The 22,337-nt window shown below is 42.6% G+C and overlaps 8 protein-coding genes across 13 annotated transcripts; all 8 read left to right on the forward strand.

The window, feature by feature from the left end:
• The first annotated feature begins 3,904 nt into the window (after positions 1–3,904).
• On the forward strand, positions 3,905–7,495 carry LOC104800725 (cell division control protein 6 homolog). Its single transcript, XM_010523629.1, has 15 exons — positions 3,905–4,232; positions 4,446–4,548; positions 4,633–4,853; positions 4,939–5,013; positions 5,101–5,210; positions 5,298–5,404; positions 5,496–5,555; positions 5,637–5,710; positions 5,801–5,851; positions 5,936–6,067; positions 6,191–6,280; positions 6,479–6,541; positions 6,650–6,745; positions 6,854–6,943; positions 7,059–7,495. Exons 1-15 carry the CDS (start codon positions 4,011–4,013, stop codon positions 7,089–7,091), a joined length of 1,527 nt encoding a protein of 508 aa, XP_010521931.1. The 5' UTR covers positions 3,905–4,010; the 3' UTR covers positions 7,092–7,495.
• Positions 7,496–7,673: 178 nt separating this feature from the next.
• LOC104800726 (anthranilate synthase alpha subunit 2, chloroplastic) lies at positions 7,674–11,031 on the forward strand. Its single transcript, XM_010523630.2, has 11 exons — positions 7,674–7,953; positions 8,097–8,290; positions 8,394–8,583; positions 8,717–8,868; positions 8,951–9,066; positions 9,159–9,405; positions 9,503–9,559; positions 9,715–9,867; positions 9,991–10,071; positions 10,272–10,358; positions 10,449–11,031. The coding sequence occupies exons 1-11, from the start codon at positions 7,737–7,739 to the stop codon at positions 10,794–10,796; spliced, it is 1,842 nt and encodes a 613-aa protein (XP_010521932.1). The 5' UTR covers positions 7,674–7,736; the 3' UTR covers positions 10,797–11,031.
• Positions 11,032–11,151: 120 nt separating this feature from the next.
• Positions 11,152–12,046, forward strand: LOC104800730 (pleckstrin homology domain-containing protein 1). The gene has a single exon (XM_010523636.2). The coding sequence runs from the start codon at positions 11,354–11,356 to the stop codon at positions 11,789–11,791; it is 438 nt and encodes a 145-aa protein (XP_010521938.1). The 5' UTR covers positions 11,152–11,353; the 3' UTR covers positions 11,792–12,046.
• Positions 12,047–12,143: 97 nt separating this feature from the next.
• LOC104801531 (UDP-glycosyltransferase 71C1-like) lies at positions 12,144–12,764 on the forward strand. Its single transcript, XM_010524841.1, has one exon. The coding sequence runs from the start codon at positions 12,144–12,146 to the stop codon at positions 12,762–12,764; it is 621 nt and encodes a 206-aa protein (XP_010523143.1).
• On the forward strand, positions 12,621–14,805 carry LOC104800729 (UDP-glycosyltransferase 71D2). Of its 4 annotated transcripts, XM_019200986.1 has the most exons (3): positions 12,621–12,827; positions 12,995–13,022; positions 13,157–14,805. In XM_019200986.1, the coding sequence occupies exon 3, from the start codon at positions 13,228–13,230 to the stop codon at positions 14,635–14,637; it is 1,410 nt and encodes a 469-aa protein (XP_019056531.1). In that variant the 5' UTR covers positions 12,621–12,827; positions 12,995–13,022; positions 13,157–13,227; the 3' UTR covers positions 14,638–14,805. The 4 variants fall into 4 exon arrangements, with proteins under 4 accessions (XP_019056531.1, XP_019056529.1, XP_019056530.1 ...); XM_019200984.1 differs by having other exon boundaries at positions 12,621–13,108; positions 13,226–14,805; XM_019200985.1 differs by having other exon boundaries at positions 12,621–13,022.
• Positions 14,806–15,335: 530 nt separating this feature from the next.
• LOC104801532 (UDP-glycosyltransferase 71D1-like) lies at positions 15,336–16,692 on the forward strand. Its single transcript, XM_010524842.1, has 3 exons — positions 15,336–15,599; positions 15,925–16,023; positions 16,138–16,692. The coding sequence occupies exons 1-3, from the start codon at positions 15,336–15,338 to the stop codon at positions 16,690–16,692; spliced, it is 918 nt and encodes a 305-aa protein (XP_010523144.1).
• Positions 16,693–16,758: 66 nt separating this feature from the next.
• On the forward strand, positions 16,759–18,856 carry LOC104800727 (UDP-glycosyltransferase 71C4-like). Of its 3 annotated transcripts, XM_010523634.2 has the most exons (3): positions 16,759–16,846; positions 17,263–17,565; positions 17,740–18,856. In XM_010523634.2, the coding sequence occupies exons 2-3, from the start codon at positions 17,288–17,290 to the stop codon at positions 18,722–18,724; spliced, it is 1,263 nt and encodes a 420-aa protein (XP_010521936.1). In that variant the 5' UTR covers positions 16,759–16,846; positions 17,263–17,287; the 3' UTR covers positions 18,725–18,856. The 3 variants fall into 3 exon arrangements, with proteins under 3 accessions (XP_010521936.1, XP_010521934.1, XP_010521935.1); XM_010523632.2 differs by having other exon boundaries at positions 17,263–18,856; XM_010523633.1 differs by having other exon boundaries at positions 16,768–16,846; positions 17,269–18,856.
• A 1,428-nt stretch (positions 18,857–20,284) lies between these two features.
• Positions 20,285–22,072, forward strand: LOC104800731 (UDP-glycosyltransferase 71C3-like). Its single transcript, XM_010523637.2, has one exon. The coding sequence runs from the start codon at positions 20,519–20,521 to the stop codon at positions 21,944–21,946; it is 1,428 nt and encodes a 475-aa protein (XP_010521939.1). The 5' UTR covers positions 20,285–20,518; the 3' UTR covers positions 21,947–22,072.
• Positions 22,073–22,337: the final 265 nt, after the last annotated feature.

Genomic DNA, 22,337 nt, shown 5'->3' on the forward strand with positions numbered 1-22,337 from the left:
ATGCATATGTACTATGAATATATCATTTAATATACACATAAATGCGTGATACACAAAACGAATTTGTATTATATGGCATCGACTAGTGCTGTGCTAATGAATGGAATTATCACAGCTATGCAAATCAAACACTCGATTATATGTCATAATTATACACTGAAAGCCGATAGATATTATCGAGGAGGAAAATAATATTGGGGAATAAAATAAAATATCTTTGTTGGAACGTACCACGAAGTGGAAGGGGTGAGGAACCGACGGTGGAGAAACGGAGAGTGGTACCGCACCCCATGCACCAACTTGCCGTAAGTTGACGTCGTTAAGACAGCGACGTTTAAATTGACGGCTCTTTTCACTCTTCCTCCTGATGATATCTCATTAACGGCTGATATTTCTTTCTTTTGGACCCTTCGTCGTTTTCTATATATATGTATGTATATGCATATATTGAAATTGTTTATTTCAATAGTTAAGTCATTATCTTGTGACCGATGGTCTTGCGATAATATTATATCATATCATGCCTGAATTTGGTTATTATCCCCTTAACTATTAAATGTAAGGTGGAACCCATTTCATTCTTTTTTTTAATATTTTGTTAGATTCGACCATTAGGTAATAGACATTAACGGGTCATCTTATTTCATTTCTATTGTATCAAATCCTTTTTCCCCCATGTGGTCGAATAGTTACCGAACCCTTATATATTGCCACATTCAAGTTAATTATTAAAATATGATACGAAATATTATTTGATAGATAAAACTAAAAATAATTTCTGAATAAATATTTATTAAAAAAACGGATATGTCGCTTATCTTAATAATGGACCGTCCGCGTTGAGTCGCTGGGCTGAAAGTCTCAATTCGTAGGCCCCTGCGGAGTCAAATTACTGTTTGACCCATCAAAATTAACGGCGTGAAATGTGAACCAAAAAAAAAAAGTCCGGACCAATCAAACTGTTGTAATTTTTTTTTTTGGTATAAAAACTGTTGTAAATTGATAACCCATACATACATATATACAAACAACTGGTGTGTGTGTGTGTGTGTGTGTGTGTGTATTATCGATAGGCGTTCGACAAGTGACGTTTTAAGACAAATGGGTAATTCAAATGCTAAAGGGCCAAAATTGTATGGAGGAAATTAAATAAAACAAAGGGAAGAAGATAGAATACACCATGTGATGTTAATGTGTTTTGGTTTTGTTTATGACGTGGGACGACACATATACATACATATATATATATACAGATTGATATGACGGCAGTTCATAATCATATATATAGTGTGTGTGTGTATATATAATGTGGGCATGATGGAGGAAACTTACATGCAAAATGCTTGTTAGTTGTTTTGGTGCGATACATTAGAACATTGGCTTCAAGTTGCTTCATATCGTATTGAGTTATCTTTCTTTTACCTTTTTTTTTTCTTTCTTAGAAACTCAGAGCTAATATTATATCGTGATATGAAGAAAAAATTAATTTTCCGGCCATACATGTCTGTGTTTAAAAAAAAAAATAATCATATAAACGTGACTTATTTCATTCGAAAACTTCAAATACATATTTTAATGTTTTTGGGTAACGTGGGTCGAGACCTAGACTAATCTCGGGATCGGGAGGAAGCAATGTGAATATTTCCTTTCTAATTTGAGGTTTGAATTTGTGGTGGGATAGACGTTTTGTATACTCATTTAATCGGTTGAACTATCCAAATTTAGTAAATAAATGTTTTAATGTTTTTGTGATCATCGATGTTTAATTATATGTTAGATGCAAAGAGAGGGGGATTGTTTTCTCGAACCATCACCATATGAATATCTTCCACATTGTTGACACGAATCAACCAAAGCTATACGATATATATATATATATATATATATATATATATATATATATATATATGTTTGGGTATAACATCGTTTGGAACGATATATATATACATGTGTGTGTACGTGGTGGCTTTTGATAGGGTGCTAAAGCCACCTATAACAAAAACGAGAGAGAGCAAAGAGGCAGCGAGACACAGAGGCCACTCTCATCTCTCTTATCACTTGACCAAATGCTATCATTCTTGTTCCATTTCCATTTGTTTTCTATATATATATTTTTATTATTATTTTTAAATATTTTAGAATTACATTTCACAATATATCGGAATAAATAAGCTTCGTCACGACAGAAAAAAGTCGATGGGAGAAAAAAAATCTTAGCAAACCTCCTTGTCTATTTTTTTTTTATAACGGTAAATGTATTGATTTTCAAAAACTGTTTATATACAACCGGACAATAAGTCGGAACTAACCATTAAGATACATGATTCCATCAAAAAAGATGTAGTTTTAGCTAATTTAAAACATAGTTTTTGGTCGATTAGCGCCTGAGTAGTGATCGGAGGGGGACCGTAAGTGTTAGCCACACATCTTCGAGAGTGGGACTTGCCGAAACCCTTGCCACATTGGATAGTAGAACATCCCTGATAAGCCTGTCCGTTGCCACCCTAAGCTTGGTCATCGTAGATGACTCCTTCCGAAAAATACGTGAATTCCGCTCATGCCATATGATATACGTGACTGCTTGCAAAACCAACTTACAGATTTCCTTCTTGGGGTATGGTCCACCATCGAGTTGGCCCTCTAACAAGTCCCTACAATCCTCCAATGATGATGGTGGGGAGTTGTAGAACACCGTCGCAAAGAACCGCCAAATGTCCAGACTGAAAGCACACTCAAAGAACAAATGAAAGTGCGATTCAGGAGATACCTGGCAAAATACAAAAGCCGATGAAGTATTGACTCCCCACCTTTCCAGTCGATCTAAGGTGGGAAGTCGGCCAAGGAAGGTTTGCCAGATGTTGAAGCTCAATCTTGGTGTGCTTAGTTTGCACCATACCAATCGATGCCAACGAACCGTAGGACATCTAACTCGAATCAGTTTCCAGGTGGAAGAGGAGGAGAACTGGTTACCAAAGCAGTCATTCGAAATTTTCCACTCATACATGTCACATTCAGCCTCAGAGGATGGAGGAGCTATCGACGAAATCCGGACTTGAATCGCTTGGATGGCCACAGTCCTAGCCCCTGGAAAGGACCATTCGGTGCCTTGTCCTTTGAGAGCCGACGATGATATGTTAAACCATATAATCCGAATAATAAATATAAAATATATTTCACGTCACCTTAGATCGGTTTATCTTCTGCTTTGCATGGTCTGAAATGAATCGATCAACGGGCACTGAAATAGCTCAGTTTGGATCATGCTAGAGTTTGTGTGTACATGTATACATGATCACAAGGTTGCAAAGTGTTTAAATTTATCCAATGTTGAATGACTCAACCGGTAAAAAATGAAGCAAAACTTCTTTTCAATCCACGTTCGTGTTTTCATTTGGATCAAAAACCTAATAAACTTTAAAATTATAAAAAAAACATTTAGATTCATCCGATAAAAAAAATTTCATTGATTAAAGTATTCTGGTTCAGATAAATAATCCATTATTTATCATCTTCACCACTTCTCATTGGAGTTATTTTGAGTGGAGAATGAGTGATTTACACTGATAAAAAGATAATATCAAAGGTTGTTTCCCGACCAATAAATATATATCATCATATAAGGATTTGAGAATTTTTCCATTATCATGCGCACACGCGCGCACACACACGCGCGTAAGTTCTTATGGGTGAGAAAAGTCATAAATGGGCCGTTATGGGCCGAGTAAGGAAACAAACGAGGGCCCAGTTGGGATTTGTGGGCCTCATGAAATGCCGCGAACCCGGCAGTTCAAAACGGCAGCCGGACCAAGGCGGGAAGCCTAAAAATCTATCGTTTTACGTTTTCCCGCGACTTCTGTTTTCCCTCCCTTTTTATTTTTTTTTCCTTTTCCGTTCTTCCCAAATCCCTTAAAAGCCAGCAGCAACAAACCTATGATTCATTTACCTGTTCGATCAGATCTCGAATTCCCTCGTAGTATCTCACCCGATTCCATCTCTGTTAATCATATACAATGCCCACCATCGCTGGTCCGAATTCGTCTCCTTACAAGCAGATCTTGGTCGTTAGATCGGAGAAAATCGGATCCGCCGGAAATGACACTCGTCGGAAGCGGAAGCTGAGATCGGATTCTGCGATGGAGGCGGCTTCTATGCGAGGAAGCCCGATCTCTACGCCGATGAAATGGAAATCTCCTCGTCGATCCGCTGCTTGTAGCCCGAGGACACCTGATAAGGTTAATTATACGCCGTTTGTTTTCATTCCTGTCGACTTGCTATGGCTAAATTTGGCTCCCCGAGCAAATCCACTTGGAGATGATCCGACTGTTCGATCGCGTTTATTCGTTTTTTGTTACGTTTGATTAGTTAGTCTGAATTCGGTAATTCGGGTATACCACAATTTTGCTTCACGGAAGAGAGAGCATTGCTCATTGATTATTTGTTTGCAGGAAATTAAGGAGGATTCCAATGATGAATTGGAAAGCCCAGCGAAATCGGCAGTTAAGAGCCTATCTGATTGTTTCGATGCTAAATTAAATTGGAATCCAAGAGGTAAGCATGGTCGAATCAGAGTATATAGCAATCTACGTTTCAAGCTTAGTCTTAATTAAGTGCAATCAATATCTTATTCTACAGACAATGCTCAGCTCAAAGCAGTGAAAGAGGCACTGCATGTATCTAGAGCACCATCGAGTATTGTTTGCCGTGATGATGAACAGAGATGGGTTTTTGAGTTCGTGAAAGATTGTGTAGAACAGGAAAAGGCTGGTAGTTTGTACATTTGTGGGTGTCCTGGAACAGGGAAGTCTTTGTCGATGGAGAGGGTAAAACAACAGGTGAATGATTGGGCAAAACAGGTGAGAAATCGTCGTGTTCTATCCAGTTACTTGAAATCTAAAAGCACAGACTCTAATTCTGATAATCCCTCTTTAATTGTATCAGGAAGGTTTGCCATCTCCTGATACAGTGTCTGTGAATTGCACATCACTCACAAACGCAGCAGATATTTTCAACAAGGTATACCTTCTGCAACCTGTGGAGCGTAGACTTCATAATCATGGATTCAGGGTCATACATGTGTTTACTGGTTTATTGCTTTGTCAGATACTTGGCGAAAACCAGGCGAAGGGCAAAGTTAATGGCTCATCTTCACCTCTAAAACATCTTCAGAATTTGTTTTCTCAAAAGCAGCAATCTCCCAGCTCAAAGATGATGTAGGATCAAGCTCTTTTCTGAGATTCCGTTACCTTTTTGTGATCTGGAATTACCAGCGGTGTTCCTGATCCAAATTCCTTCTGCAGGTTAATAATTGCAGATGAGATGGATTACTTGATCACAAAAGATCGGGGCATCCTTCACGACCTTTTTATGCTTACAACTTTGCCATTTTCTAGGATTATACTTATAGGTACCGTCTTGTGAGATACACTGTCATGTTAACTTCATAACTGTCAGTCCTTCTGTTCATACACAATCATGGGTTTGCATTTGATTTCCAGGGGTAGCAAATGCAATAGACCTTGCGGATCGTTTTCTTCCAAGATTGAAATCTCTTAATTGTAAGTGTGCGTCTCTTTTTGTGTAATGTTGAAGATCTAGAAATGTTTGCTTAACTAATGTTCTATCATTTTCCTGTGCAGGTAAACCCGTGGTTGTCACTTTCCGTGCCTATTCTAAAGATCAGATCCTCAGGATACTACAGGAGAGGCTTATGGTAAAACTTCTGATCTTTGTTTTTATTAAAAAAAAATTCTGTTGTGTGCTGTTTTTATATTCTCCGACTTATTTTGTGAGTGTTTAACAGGAACTTCCATTTGTTGCATTTGAATCTAATGCATTGGAGCTTTGTGCCAGAGTACGATTCCATAATCCCCCCAAATTCGGTCTTTGCTCCTACAATTCTCCATCTGATGTTTGTAAATTTTTGCAATGTGCTCAGAAAGTCGCGGCTGCATCAGGAGACATGCGAAAGGCTCTATGCGTCTGCAGGAGTGCTCTGGAAATCCTTGAAACAGACGCTAGAGAATTGACAGAGTCGGATTCAACAGGTTCTACTCCAGAGAATCTAATGGTGAGTATAATATGAGTCTCTTTGTGGTCAGTTTACCTTCCTATTCATGTAATACCAAGGGTTCACTTATACTCCATGGTCTCTCATTGCATAGCTGCTTTCTGTCTTGAAAATGGATTACAGGTGAAGATGACCCATATGGCAGCTGCATTGTCTAGGACTTTTAAATCTCCAGTAGTAGACACAATTCAGTCTCTTCCTCAACATCAGCAAGTAAGTTGCATACACATTGTGTGCATGATTTGTTTCCATAGAAATGTTTGCATTCAATGTTATTAGTTTTGGATTAGACAGGTTTATGCACACTTCATCATATATTTTGCGATGTTTGTCCTATAGCCAAGCTTTTAAATATATTGGAAAACAAAACCGTAGCTTAAAAACCTGAATCCATTTTCGCGTCTCATGCAGATGATAATCTGTTCTGCTGCGAAGGCATTCCGAGGACCCAAAAAGGACACAACGCTTGGAGAGGTAAACATTTTGTTCAGTGAACTATATATATAGAAAAAACGCCAACACGATGAAGAGAAACCAAGAAACCTCTTTTGAATTGTATATCAATCATCTCCGTCCATGCAGCTGAATAAGCTGTACCTGGAAATCTGCAAATCTTCAATGATACCGGCGGCTGGAATCACTGAGTTCTCTAACATGTGTACGGTTCTAAACGATCAGGTAACTGACACATGAATATATCTGCACACCTTTGGACGCTGATGTGGTTCTTATGTCTGAATAAAAACTGAGCAGTTGTGTGCTTTTGTCTTCAAAAAAAATGCGTAGGGTCTTCTTAAACTTGGTCAGGCACGAGAGGATAAGCTAAAGAGGGTAACTCTGAAAGTAGATGAATCGGACATCACTTTCGCTTTGCAGGTACGGCACCTACGCCTACTGATAACATCTCTTCCCCCAACGATGAATTCAACGCACACCTCCCCCTCTTCTCATGCTCTCTTTTCGTTGTTTTGTTGTTCATGATGCACAACAGGGAATCAGATTCTTCCGAAACTGTCTCCTGTGATTGGCTCCGACCCAATTCAAATGCCTTGATTCTACCGGGGAACGACGACCGCCATTGTCCAAAGCAAATGGAAATGATTTTCGGCCCCAAGGAAGGAACCAGCGCAAGACACGGACTGTGCTTCTTCCTTTCTTGTGTTAGACCCATTTGGAGACAAAAAGACAAGCCCCTTGTCGGTTTCGAAGAAACCCAGCTGAATAAAATCTTGAACCGAAAGTAACTGAAAAAGGGTTTTATGAATCTTGAGGACCAGAGGAGACAAGCCGATACCGGAAGAACATAACTCAAGAAAGGGCTCTCATACGTTACAGCCGTTGCTAATGTCCTTCCCATTTGATCAAAATATTATATTGATGACATTATCTTATATTTATAGAAACAAATCTTGATATTTCAAATTTTCATTCTATTTCTATTTATTTAATTATTTGTTAGTTCTATTCTTGTTCATTTTAAAAAGTTAAAAACCAGTCAATGTATCATAAAAATAATTTGATTTTAGCTTGAATTGTTAATAAATAAAAGGGAATAAAAAAATGCACGCACATAGTACGTACGTATTATTGGTTGTCGAAATCGCCGCCTCGCATATAGTCGCATTCTTTGGACTGTAACGAACGAGTTGAATCTGTGAGATCGCCGAATATGTCTTCCACTTCTCTCTTCTCTGTCAAGTCCAACTTCTCCGCCGTCGAAGCCCTAGCCCTAACGCCCCGCCCTTCCCCTGCCGCTTCTCCGCCGGCAACTTCTCTTCACTTCAATGGCGGAGCCTCGATCTCCCGATCCGAGGTCCTCCGAGTCTGCAACGCTAGCTCGCGTCTCCATCCGATCAGATGCTCTTCTTCATCTGCTCCATCTTTAGGTAAACTGAGCTATTCTCCATTGGGGCTGCTTTTAGTCGATTTTGCTGGTCATTGTAATAGCCGAGCTACTGTTAGTGTCGAATTATACACGAGTTTCTCGCAAGTTGTAGAAGCGCCTACGTATTGAATTCGTACCCTGCAGATTCTTCAGTAGATCAGTTGACAAAGTTCAAGGAAGCAGCGGGAAAGGGAAATTTAGTTCCTCTGTACAGATGCGTGTTCTCGGATCATTTGACTCCCGTACTTGCTTACCGATGTTTGGTGAAAGAGGACGAGAGAGATGCTCCAAGCTTCTTGTTCGAGTCGGTGGAGCCTGGTTTGGAAGCTTCCAATATCGTAAGCCTTCGATATTTCAGTTTCCGTCTCGTTTTGTTTGGGTTTTACCTCCTCCGTGGATTGAGCTTTACATATGAGTGAATCTCTGGGAGAATTATGTTAGGGAAGGTATAGTGTAGTTGGAGCTCAGCCTACAATAGAAATCGTGGCGAAGGGAAATGTCGTTACGGTTATGGATCACGGAGCAGGGCATAGGACGGAGGAGGTGGTAGAAGATCCGATGATGGTTCCTCAAAAGATAATGGAGGCTTGGAATCCACAGCGCACTGATGAGTTGCCGGAAGCCTTCTGTGGTAAGAGAACTAGTTACATATGCTGTGTTCTAAAAGTCCGATGTTTGTTTCATCTGCTAGTAAGGACAATGCAGTCTGGGCTTAATCTTCAGATGGTTGATAATCCAAAAGGTTTGTTCTCTTTGCAATCCAGGTGGTTGGGTTGGATATTTCTCATATGATACCGTGCGTTACGTTGAGAAGAAGAAGCTGCCTTTCTCGAATGCTCCGGAGGATGATAGGAACCTTCCTGATGTTCATTTGGGCCTTTATGATGATGTGATCGTGTTTGACCACGTCGAGAAGGTAATCTCTTGTATCTTGTGCTGGATTTTTCAATGAACTGAACAATCATTTTTCCTTATCAATGAACTATTATTGAACTCAGAAAGCATATGTAATCCATTGGGTGCTGATAGATAAGAATCGTTCCATTGAAGAGAACTTCACTGATGGAATGAGTCGGTTGGAATCCCTATTGTCTAGAATTCAAGACCAAAAGCTGTGAGTAGATCATTCAGACAGTTTCGGATTTCCAAATTTTTTTTCTTGCTTATAGATTCAGTTTGGGCTCAGTGTGTTTCTGTCAATTGCAGCCCAAGGATGCCTAGTGGTCTTATAAAGCTACAGACCCAACTATTTGGTCCTAAATTGAAGAAATCAAGTATGACAAATGAGGCATACAAGAAAGCAGTATTAGAAGCCAAAGAACATATCCTGGCTGGAGACATTTTCCAGATAGTTCTTAGTCAGCGATTTGAGAGGCGGACATTTGCGGACCCATTTGAGATCTACAGAGCCTTGAGGATTGTTAATCCAAGTCCTTATATGGCTTATTTGCAAGTATGCATTCTTGTGGTCCTTTTCTCTAAGGCCGTTCTTGAAGAGTTCCATGAGTATTGCTAATTTGCTAATTTGTGGACTTTATGCATACGATCAGGCGAGAGGATGCATATTAGTCGCTTCAAGTCCAGAAATCTTGTTACGTTCAAAAAATGTAAGTGCTGCAATGTACTCTCTCCTCCTCTACTCCTTTGTTCCCCTACTCCTTAATCTGGTCTCTCCTCTACCCTTTTTGATGTGTTTACGTTCCATCACACCTAAAATCTTCTTCACCTTAAATTCCAAACATGTCCCATGATTTGTATACAGAGGAAAATCACCAATAGACCTCTTGCTGGAACTGTCAGACGAGGAAAGACACCCAAGGAAGATGTAATGCTGGAGAAAGAGCTTTTGAGCGATGAAAAACAGTGTGCAGAACATATTATGCTTGTTGACTTGGGTAGAAATGATGTCGGCAAGGTTCATCATCCTCCCATTACTAAACTTTTGTTCCTTTTTTTGGCTTTTGACCCCCATTTTTCAAGGTATAACGCATTTGATAAGCCAATGCATCTAACCTTAAAGCTTGGCTTGTGCACTCAGGTATCGAAGGCCGGCTCTGTGAAAGTTGAGAAGCTCATGAACATAGAACGGTATTCACATGTCATGCACATAAGCTCCACGGTATGCTATCGCATTTTTTCAAATAAAACTTCGAAACAATTGTTTTAATGCTGAATGAAGCACCAAGTCCCAGTTATTCACCACGAAAAAATCAAACCTTTCGGATTGTAAAGTATATTTCTTTTCTCCAATCTTATGTAGCAGCCGCTAGTTTCTAACTTTGGCTGCCAACCCGTTCGGCCCATCTCCATTTACCGCAGGTGACAGGTGAACTGCTTGACGATCTAACAAGTTGGGACGCTCTTAGAGCAGCACTTCCCGTCGGAACAGTCAGCGGAGCTCCTAAGGTTCTATCTCTCTCTCTCTCATGATCATGACTTTACCATTACTGGAATGCTCTTTACCATAAATTCATGTCAATCTCGATCATGAACCAGGTGAAAGCCATGGAGCTAATAGACGAAGTGGAGGTGACAAGGCGTGGACCATACAGCGGAGGCTTCGGAGGTATATCCTTCAGCGGAGACATGGACATTGCCCTTGCTTTAAGGACTATGGTCTTCCCCACCAATTCTCGCTTCGACATCATGTACTCTTACAAGCATCCTCAGAAACGGCGCGAATGGATCGCTCATATTCAGGCCGGGGCCGGGGTCGTGGCCGACAGTGACCCCGATGACGAGCAGAGGGAATGCGAGAACAAGGCCGCGGGTCTGGCCCGAGCCATTGACCTGGCCGAGTCTTCCTTTCTTGGAACCGACACTCCCCAGATAAATAACGCGTGAGTAAACTAGACGTATTATCGTCTTCTTTAGATTCAATCGTCCACGGAAGCTCTGAAACTTTCAGACATGAGGACAAGGTTTGAGATATCTGTCTTGTTTCTATATTATAGCTTGTTGAGAAGCAATATCTGCCAAAATAATTTATTCGAAGGTAGAAATGCAATTTCAATTTAAGAACAGCGATACGGTAGACTTTTTATGGGTGTTTTGAATCGTTTTCTTTTTTTGTTTTCTATTTCTTGATAGTAGTAGACTATTTATTTTATTTTATCCTATATAAATGTGACCTGGCGTCGGCATCCTCGAAAATGTGAAACAAAATCTTAAATTCTCGTATTTCTAGATCGTACAAAATTGTACAATAGACTTGAATGATTCTAAACGACGACGGTTACATCGATCCCTCTGAAAACGACGACGTTTTTCTTCGAGGTTCTCGGTCGATCAGGTGGGCCGGAGCCGTTTTACGCAGAACAGAATCAAACGATCCAAAGCAAACGAAATTAAAAACTCAAAAGCCAAGTCGCTAGAGCGAACCGGTGAGAGAGAGCGAGAGAATGGAGAATCTATGGCGAATCGCCACGGGTCAGGACCCGAATCGGGAGGATTACGAAGGGGTCGAGTTCTGGTCTGAACCTGAACGGTCCGGCTGGCTCACGAAGCAGGGCGAGTACATCAGTACATGGCGCCGCCGCTGGTTCGTCCTCAAGCGCGGGAAGCTCCTCTGGTTCAAGGATCCCGCCGCCGCTGGAGATCGCGGATCCACGCCACGTGGTGTCATCTCCGTCGGCGATTGTCTCACCGTCAAAGGAGCTGACGACGCCGTCAATAAGCCCTTCGCCTTCGAGCTATCCACGGGGAGGTACACCATGTACTTCCTCGCCGACAACGAGAAGGCGAAGGAGGAGTGGATCAACTCCATCGGACGATCCATCGTGCAGCACTCGCGGTCCGTCACGGACTCCGAGGTCCTCGATTACGATCACAGCCGGTGATTTTGGCTTAACCCTCGATGGGTTTTGGATTTTCTCTATACGGTATTTCATGGTCTTGGCTTCTCTCTTTAGGGTTTCGGGATGTAACGAACTCTTGTCCTGTCTCTCTCCTGAATTATACTGTTTCTGTACCTTGATGTAATGTATTTGCCTTGATTTCTCGATTGTCCCGTTGTTATAATTTCATTGTTTAACCCACTGATCTGGTTGCAATTTGTAAATTCCAATTTTATTAGCTTGATTTTGATCGGACCAGCAAGTTTTTTTTTTAATCTTGTGTTTCATTTTCCCCTTTTGGGTGATTCGAAAGTTGAAGCTTTTTGTAGATTTCTTTCCCTTATATGGCTTGCGGATGAATCACGACCGTCGGGTCAAGAACATCACCATCCTCTCCTGGAGATTACCATTCACTTCTCCCTCCTCCTCCTACTCAGACGCTCTCTCTCGTTCCCATCCTGACATTGACCTCGTTGACTTACCCGAAATCGAAGACCCTCCCCCACTTGACCTCTACACGAGAGTTGCCGAGGCATACATATATCGGTACATCATCAAAGCCTTGCCTGTCCTTAGAGAGATTATCTCGGCCCTCGTCTCGTCCTATCATGCTTCCGGTTCAGTTCATGTTGTTGGGTTGGTTCTTGATTTCTTCTCCAACCCTTTGATCGACGTGGGTGACGATCTGAATATACCTTCTTACATCTTATTGACGTGTAGTGCCGGATTCTTGGGTTTGATGAAGTACCTGTCCGAACGTCACAGAAGGGTAGCGTCCGAGTTCGATGACAGGTCCTGTCACGAGCTCTTGTCGATCCCTGGGTTCCTTTCCCTAAAAAACAAACAACTCCTCAAAGAGGATTTGGTTGCTGGGATTGCCATTGCTGAAACTCTTTCAATGTCTTGCTTCAATAAGATCATTTTCCCAAAAGAGAAGCTTCCTGGGTCGGGTCGGATTCTCGTTCTTCGTCCTTAGAGATGATAGAGTTCTTTGTTCAACATGGTGTGTGGATTCTTCAACACAGTGGGCGCTTACGAGGTTAGTTTCTTCTTGTCGTCTCCTTTGGTAAACGTTGAAGAAAGAGATAATGTGGAATATTGGCTTTATTTTTCTTGTGGATTCCAATGTGCTATTCTTTTGCTAGCGACTTTTATTTTCCGAGTCAGACCTTTTGGACCATTACTTTGGTTGTCTCTTCTTTCCAGGTTGTTAGAGAGACACATCACCTAGCTGGTAGGTAGGATCATATGACATGATTTTCTTGTGCAGCCAAATATCATCACATGTGATGAACCAAATTTGAACTGTCTGAGTCTGAGGTAAAACTGAACTAAAGGGGGGCTAATTTCTTTCTGATTGATTTCCAGATCCGTATCATCATATATAAGAGGGCTTGAGGAGGAAAGATCTCAAGCTGTCTACATAATATTTTGCAGTTATGAGGAGTGCAGAACTCATCTTCATCCCCACGCCTTTGGTTAGCCATCTGGTTTCCATTCTTGAATTTGCAAGGCGTCTGATTGATCAAGATGATAGGATTCGGATCACCATACTCTTGATGAAGCTACAAGGTCAGGCTCCATTGGATCCTTATGCTAGATCATTTGCTTCATCGCTGCCCTGTGTCCAGCTCATTGACGTGCCCGAGTTAGAGGAGGAACCTGGTCTTGTTACGCAATCTGTGGAAGCACATATGTATGCGGTTATTGAGAAAAACATACCTCTCGTGAGGAATATAATTATGGATATCTTATCTTCTCGTCCATCGGATGGAATTCAGGTCAAGGGATTAGTTCTTGATTTCTTCTGTCTCCCCATGATTGGCATTGCAAGCGAGGTGAGTCTTCCTCCTTACGTGTTCCTAAGTGCGAATGCCGGGTTCCTAACCTTGATGCAGTATCTTCCAGAACGTAATAGGAAAGATACCTCGGTGTTTGAGAGAAATTCTGAAGAATGGTTGCCCATACAAGGCTTTGCCAACCCTGTTCCTTTGAAAGTGTTGCCTTCGGGGCTGTTTTGGCAAGATGGTTATGATGTTTCTGTCAAACTAGGTGAGTTGTTCGCAAAGGCTGAGGGTGTTCTAGTGAATACGTCAATTGATATTGAGCCATCCCCTATGAATCATTTTCTTCATGACCCGGGTTATCCCTCTGTTTATGCTATTGGACCCATCCTTGATTTGAAGGCCCATCCTCATCCAGATCTGGACCTTGTCCGTCGTGCAGAAGTGATTGAATGGCTTGACCGCCAACCCGAGGCTTCTGTTGTGTTCCTTTGCTTTGGTAGCCTGGGAAGATTGTCAAGTCCTCTAGTGAAAGAAATAGCACAAGGACTTGAGAAATGCGGACACAGATTCCTGTGGTCATTCCGAACACAACAACCAACGAATGGGGACCCTGATAGTCTTCTTCCTGAGGGATTCCTCGACAGTGTCAGCGGAAGAGGAATGATATGCGGTTGGGCCCCACAGGTGGAAATATTGGCCCACAAGGCAATTGGAGGTTTCGTCTCTCACTGTGGGTGGACTTCGATACTTGAGAGCTTGTGGTTTGGTGTGCCAATTGTGACTTGGCCTATGTATGCTGAGCAACAGCTAAATGCCTTCATGATGGTGAAGGAACTGGGCCTTGCAGTGGAGTTGAGGCTGGATTACAGGGTGCGTAGCGGTGAAATTGTAATGGCAAACGAGCTAGAGACCGCTATTCGATGTTTGATGGAGAAGAGTAATGTGGTGAGGGAGAAGGTGAAGGAGATATCAGCATTGGCAAGGAAAGCTGTGATGAATGGTGGATCTTCCTCTGTTGCAATTGAAAAATTCATCCAGGACGTAGTAGGAAGCAGGTCTTAGCTTTTATGAATTGTGATAAGCTTTAATCAATCTTTTCTTTCCATCATATTGTGAAGCTAAGGTTAATGATATCTTCCGTATAACATGCGGTGGATTCCCGAAAGTCGAACCCTCTTCTTTGAATGTCATGCTAGACTTCTACTCTATTTCAGTGATTGCTTGATATTACTTCTCTACTATCTACTGCACAATTCTGCTTTTGTTCTATGATCTATTTGAACTTTGAAGTGTGGATCTTCCATTATAATTTTCCAACTCTTTGCATTTGGCTTTTTGTAAGCTATTGCTTCTCTCCGTGACCTGTTGAAACTCAGAAAGGTAAGGAAATTCGTTTCTACTATTCTTCTTGGTTTTTCAATGAATGCCAACATTTTCAGGGACAGATCTTCTTGATAACATTCTTGGTACATCAGTGACAGCTGACGAGACAACCTCTTCAGAGATATTCTTGCAAGTGTTCTTGGGACATCAAGGGTTGTAGTTTCTCTATCAAAGTGATCAAAATAGTTTTTTTTTTTTAAATAAAGGTCGTTTGTTTTAGTGGTTGTGGTGTTTCCATCACAGGTTTGAGATGTGAACATCCTTTTGGAATTATTGGAAGGAAAGAAGAAAGTCCAAAAGCGTAGGGCCGTTTAACTAACTGTTTGGTAGAAGCATTGCGTGATTTTCACGCGCCTCCATGTCTTTTGTAATACAAAATGACTTCTTGTGTGATTATGCTAATGAGCAAAGTTGACTTTGCCCTTTTCTTTGATGAGCAGATCAAACAGTTCGTCTGGAAAAAGGGGCTGAGGAAGGGAAGATTGATCAAACCCATATCACCTTTTTCTGCAGAGATGAAAGGAGCAGAGCTCATCTTCATCCCGACTCCGGGTTCTGGTCACTTGGTCTCGGTCCTTGAATTTGCAAAACGCTTGCTCGATCAAGATGACATGATTTGGATGACTATCATCTTGATGAAGGTAAAGGGTCACTTGGACCCATTACATTGCATAATTTTCTTCTTCTCAGCCCCGCGTCCGGATCATCAATGTGCTTGAATTCGAGTTCTCACCTCCTAGCACGCTTGTTACCAAGTCTCTGGAAGGCCAACTCTAGAAACTGTGGAAAAGAATGTGCCTTAGATGAGAAATACTATTACTGGCATCTTATCTTCTTGTGCTGTGGATGTAGATGAGGTCAAGGGAACGATTCTTGATTTTTTCTTTGCCCGGATGATTGCCATTGCCAAGGAGCTGAGTCTCTCTTCTTACATCTTCTTGACCACGAATGCTCGGTTTGATGCAGTATCTGCTTGAGAAACAGAGCAATGACACGTCAAAGTTCGAGAGAAACTCTGATACTGGATTGGTGATTCCGGGCTTCGTAAACCTCGTTCCTTCAAAGGTTTTGCCGTCGGGACTATTTTGCGAGGACGGTTATGATGCTTACATCAAGCTTGCCTAGTGGCTCGTTGAGGCTAATGGTGTTCTTGTGAATACATTCCCCCATCTTGAGCAGTGCTCTACGGATAATTTCCTCGGTCAGCAGGGTTGTTACCCTTCTGTATACACTATCGGCCCCATGCCCGGGTTGCAGGCCCCTCCTCCTCACTCTGGTCTGGATCTCAATCGTCAGAGTGAGTTGATTGAATGGCCCGATGACCAACCCGAGTGTTCGGTTGTATTCCTTTGTTTTGGAAGTGGTGGTATTCTTGGAGATCATCAGGTGAAGGAAATAACAAAAGGGCTTGAGCAGAGTGGGTGCAGGTTCATATGGTCAATCCGAACTCACCAACCAAATGCCGGTGATCTTCTGCCCGAGGGCTTCCTCGAGGGTGTCGGCGGGTGGGGAATGATTTGCGGGTGGACTCCGCAGCTGGAGATACAGTCTCACAAGTCAGTAGGAGGTTTTGTATCTCATTGCCTGTGGAGTTCGATACTTGAGAGTCACGTGGCCAATTTAGCTGGGCAACAACTTAAAGCCTTCATGACGGTCGAGGAATTCGGACTCGCGGTGGACATGAGGCTTGATTTCAGGGGAAACGGCGACGATGCTTTCAGGGGTAACGGCTAACGAAATAGAGACTGCCATTCGGTGTTTGATGGAGAATGATGGTAATGTAGTGAGGAAGAAAGTGAAGGAGATTTCGGAAATGGCGAGAAAGCTGCGACGAAAGATGGAACTTCGTATTTTGCCATTGAAAGATTCATCCGGGACATGTTAGGAGGTGAGTCTTAGATCTTTAGAGGAGTTTGGTTTCTGCCATATATTGTCTGTTCGTTCATAGTTTGATTTATTGTCACACATGTCTGAAGTTTCGGTCATCGTTTTCCACTAGATACAGTCCCATAGCTTTCCATGCTCTTCTTTTTGTATGTATAAAAGATAGCATGAGTATATTATTATTTCTGTATTGCCCGTCGTTTTTCTCGCGATGACCCACAAATCTGCATGAAAATGATAATAAAATGTATCCCTCGAGACTCCAGATTGGTTACGCAAACCCTTTTTTGTCGTGTTCTAATGATAATGAAAGATGAAGGGATATGTCCCTGTCGCACTGTGTTTTCCAATTGTCGGTAGATATTTTATTAAAGTCGTGATTTATTTCTGAATATTTTTCATTTCTTGAAATGTTAAAAGGTGCAGAAGACGTGCATGCATAAACATGGCGAAGAAAGCAGCCGCATTTATCCTCGTCTCGCTTCCGGTGACCGGTCACTTGCCGGTAACCATCGAGCTGGCGAAGCGGCTGATGAATCACGACCGTCGGGTCAAGAACATCACCATCCTCTCCTGGAGATTACCATTCACTTCTCCCTCCTCCTCCTACTCAGACGCTCTCTCTCGTTCCCATCCTGACATTGACCTCGTTGACTTACCCGAAATCGAAGACCCTCCCCCACTTGACCTCTACACGAGAGTTGCCGAGGCATACATATATCGGTACATCATCAAAGCCTTGCCTGTCCTTAGAGAGATTATCTCGGCCCTCGTCTCGTCCTATCATGCTTCCGGTTCAGTTCATGTTGTTGGGTTGGTTCTTGATTTCTTCTCCAACCCTTTGATCGACGTGGGTGACGATCTGAATATACCTTCTTACATCTTATTGACGTGTAGTGCCGGATTCTTGGGTTTGATGAAGTACCTGTCCGAACGTCACAGAAGGGTAGCGTCCGAGTTCGATGACAGGTCCTGTCACGAGCTCTTGTCGATCCCTGGGTTCGACCGTTCCGTCCCTGTGAACGTTATGCCGCCTCGTCTGTTTCAGAAAGACTCGCACGAGGCTTACGTGAAGCTAGCGGAGAGATTCAAGGACGCAAAGGGTATTCTGGTGAATACATTCACCGATCTTGAGCCACATGCTATTGATTATTTCAGCCGCGAAGAGAATTACCCGCCAGTCTACGTGGTGGGTCCGGTTGTAAACCTTGAGAACCGTCCGAATCCGAACATAGATCCAGTGGAACATGACATGATCATGAGATGGCTCGACGAACAGCATGAGTCATCTGTCGTGTTCTTCTGCTTTGGAAGCAAAGGAGTTTTAGACAGCATGCAAGTGAAGGAAATAGCTCTGGGGCTCGAATCATGTGGCTGCAGATTTCTTTGGTCGATCAGGACAAACCCGATGAAGGACGTGAAGCCGTACGACCTCTTGCCAGACGGGTTCATGGGTCGGGTCACGGGTCGGGGCGTGGTGTGCGGGTGGGCCCCGCAGGTGGAAGTACTATCCCACAAAGCGGTAGGAGGGTTCGTGTCTCACTGCGGCTGGAACTCCATACTGGAGAGCTTGTGGTTTGGAGTTCCGATTGCCACGTGGCCGATGTACGCCGAGCAACACCTGAACGCGTTCACGATGACAAAGGAGCTGGGCCTCGCTGTGGAGCTGAGGCTGGATTACGTGTCCGGCCACGGAAGTGTCGTGATAGCGGAGGAGATCTCGAGAGCCGTCCGATCTGTGATGAACGGTGGAGATTCGAGGAGGGAGAAGGTGAAGGAGATGGCTGGTCTGGCGAGGAAGGCATTGATGGACGGTGGATCTTCCTTCTCCGCAGTATCCACTTTCCTCCGGGAATTGTTGGCCGTTGATCCTTCATCATAACGTTTGTGGACCAAATATATATATCTATATATATATATATATATATATATAGATACTTAATATAGATTACGTACGGTTATTTGGATCGTCTTTTTATCATTATCCCTCATAATATTTCTGCTTTTCGGTGCATGTGCCGCCGGTCACTTCAAGATAACCATATACATACATACATTCATATATACACATATAATGTATATGTATGGAAAACATACGCTGAACGTTCCTGTCCATAAAACATGTTTTTTAAGAGGCAAAATAGCAAAAGTACCCTTACTTTGCTACAAAGACTTCATGGTATACCCTTCAAAACCCTAAAATTTTGAAAAAAAAAATAAAAGGAATAAAAGACATAATTAACCCTCTCACAAAAGTAACGTGATACTCCTCTCTTCATTTTGAATTCACCTCTCTTGTTTTCATTCTTTGACAACTCTTCATTTCTTTCTTAACTTTCTCTCTCTACTCTTATCTTTCTCTCAACTCTTCCATTTTCTTTCTTCTCATTTCATTTTTATACATAGAAAAACAAACGAAAAATGATTATTTCGTTGAGCATATCTTCACCGACGACCTCATATCTTCTTCTTGAGTCGGTCTAAGACAGAACAAATGACAAGAACCGAAGGTAAACTCATTAATACAAGAGATTGGTTTGATGCATAAACTTTGTGTTTTGTGTTTGCGTTTTATGATTTTTAGAGTGAATCGTGTGGTTTTTTTTTATTTATGAAAATGAGATAGATGCATAGCAAATCTGTCGAAGAATATGTAAGAGGCGCATATTAATTCCAAATATTTGTTTTGGTCACACTGGTCACACTAGTCACACTAGTCCCACTGGTCACACCGTTCAAAATTTGTTTTGGTCACACTGGTCACACTGGTCACACTGGTCATACTAGTCACACTGGTCACACTAGTCACACTAGTCCCACTGGTCACACCGTTCAAAATTTAGTTTTGCTCACACTGGTCACACCGTTCAAAATTTAGTTTTGGTCACACCGTTCATATTAGTCATATTGGTCACACTAGTCACACTGGTCACACCGTTCAAAATTTAGTTTTGGTCACACTGGTCACACCGTTCAAAATTTAGTTTTAGTCACACTGGTCACACCGTTCAAAATTTAGTTTTGGTCACAGTGGTCACACTAGTCACACTGGTCACATTAGTCACACTGGTTACACTGGTCACTTGGTCACACTGGTCACACCGTTCAAAATTTAGTTTTGGTCACACTGGTCACACTAGTCACACTGGTCACACTGGTTACACTGGTCACTTGGTCACACTGGTCACACTGGTCACACCGAAAAATTTTAAAATTCACGCGAAAAATTTAATTTTTTGTGGTGGAGGGAGTTTTAAAAATTTTAAAATATTTAATTTTTTTCCTAGGGAACCGAAAACTGTTTTCTCTCTCTTCTGTTTCTGTCATTGGGACTCACGCCAATGGGTATTATGGGAATAACATAATTATAAGGGTATGTTTTGAACTAACTTTTTATTTTATTTTATTTTTGCAGGGGTATGCCTTGAAGTCTTTGTAGCATTGTAGGGGTATTTTTGATAAAAGCCCTTTTTAAGACCTCATATGTGGTCGACATAGTCTTCGTATTATGGTTTGCTTCCAAAGAGTGGTTTATAGCTGTCGCAGAATAAGTGAGACTGTGCACCCATAATGTTGTGTTTGTTACCAATATATATACACACATATATCTTGATTTCAGTCCTCTTGGATTCTGAAGTAAAAAAAAAAAGAAACGGTGAGAGAAAGAACGCAAAAGATGAAGAAGCAAACAGAGCTCGTCGTAGTTTCATTCCCGGTGACTGGTCACCTTCTCGTCATGATCGAACTGGCTAAGCGTCTGATCAACCACGACCATCGTCGTCGGATCGACACCGTCACCATCCTCCTGTGGAAAATACCGTTTGCCCCTCACGCCGACATCTTCGCCCAATCGCTCATCGCTTCTGAGCCACGCATCAAGCTCACCTCCCTGCCCGAAATCCGCGAACCTCCGCCATTGGAGCTCTTCCACAAAGCTTCCGAGGCTTACATCTTGGAGTCCGTCAAGAAAATCGCTCCTCTCGTCAGAGACGCTCTTTCGGCCATCGTGTCGTCGTCGTCGGAATCTGTTCGGGTCGTGGGATTGCTTCTGGATTTCTTCTGCGTCCCGTTGGTTGACGTGGGTAATGAACTGGATCTTCCCTCTTACGTTTTCTTGACTTGTAGCTCCGGATTTCTGAGCATGATGAAGTATCTCCCCGAGCGGCACCGGAATATTCCCTCGGAGTTTGACCGGAGCTCCGGCGATGAAGAGCTTCCGATTCAGGGATACGTCAGCTCTGTCCCCACGAAGGTTTTGCCGCCTGGTCTGTTCGTCAGAGAGTCCTACAAGGCTTTCGTCGAGCTCGCAGAGAAGTTCCACTATGCGAAGGGCATTCTGGTAAATTCGTTCAGTGAGCTCCAGCCGCACGGCTTTGATTACTTCGGCCGTCTAGAGAGCTACCCAAAGGTCTACCCCGTTGGACCGATACTCAGCTTGAAGGACCGCCCGAATCCGAACCAGGACGCAGCGGAGCGAGAGAGGATCATGAGATGGCTCGACGGCCAGCCTGAGTCGTCGGTCGTATTCCTCTGCTTCGGCAGCTTCGGCATCCACGGTGGGCCTCAGTTGAAGGAGATAGCCCAAGCTCTCGAGCTCGTGGGCTGTAAGTTTCTATGGTCGATCCGAACAAACCCAACAGAGGAGACAAGCCCATACGGTCATTTACCAGATGGGTTCACTGATCGGACCGCGGCTCAGGGCATAGTGAGTGGATGGGCCCCACAGGTGGAAGTATTGGCCCACAAGGCAATAGGAGGGTTCGTGTCTCACTGCGGTTGGAACTCCATACTCGAGAGCTTGTGGTTCGGCGTCCCGATCGCCACGTGGCCAATGTACGCCGAGCAACAGCTGAACGCGTTCACGATGGCCAAGGAGCTCGGGCTTGCCGTGGAGCTGCGACTTGATTACGTGTCGAGTCAAGGAGAGATGGTGGCGGCGGACGAGATCGCAAGAGCCGTACGATCTCTGATGGACGGTGGGGATGGACGGAGAGAGAAGGTGAAGGAGATGGCCGAGGGCGCGAGAAAGGCTGTGATGGACGGTGGATCTTCGTTCTCGGCTATTACTTCATTTATTGGGGACTTAACGGTCGTTGATTCGTAACGAAGGAGATGTATTCAAATTAATATTTGCTTAGTCTTTCGTCCTTCACTTGGCTATTTCTCCATAAATAAATGAGATGTAACAAATAATTCGATAAATATATGGTATTGTTTGGTAATTGGTACATATTCCATCTATTTGTAAGTGATCGATTCGGTTAATATATGAAATTCAATCGAAATCGAATGATGTATGGTGTTAATCGAACGGAATAAAAACAATTATATATATATATATATATATATATATTTATCAATCTAATGCGAATCAAATGAAATGAAATGATCCCATTAAAAGAATATATAATATTTAATTATATATCTCGAAAGATTTAGAGTCAGCATACCTACTAAAGATCCTTGCTAATAAAGTGGAAAATGATCTTCATATC

The sequence above is a fragment of the Tarenaya hassleriana genome, unplaced genomic scaffold (assembly GCF_000463585.1).
Source record: "Tarenaya hassleriana unplaced genomic scaffold, ASM46358v1 Cleome7, whole genome shotgun sequence".
In the NCBI taxonomy this organism is placed as follows: domain Eukaryota; kingdom Viridiplantae; phylum Streptophyta; class Magnoliopsida; order Brassicales; family Cleomaceae; genus Tarenaya; species Tarenaya hassleriana.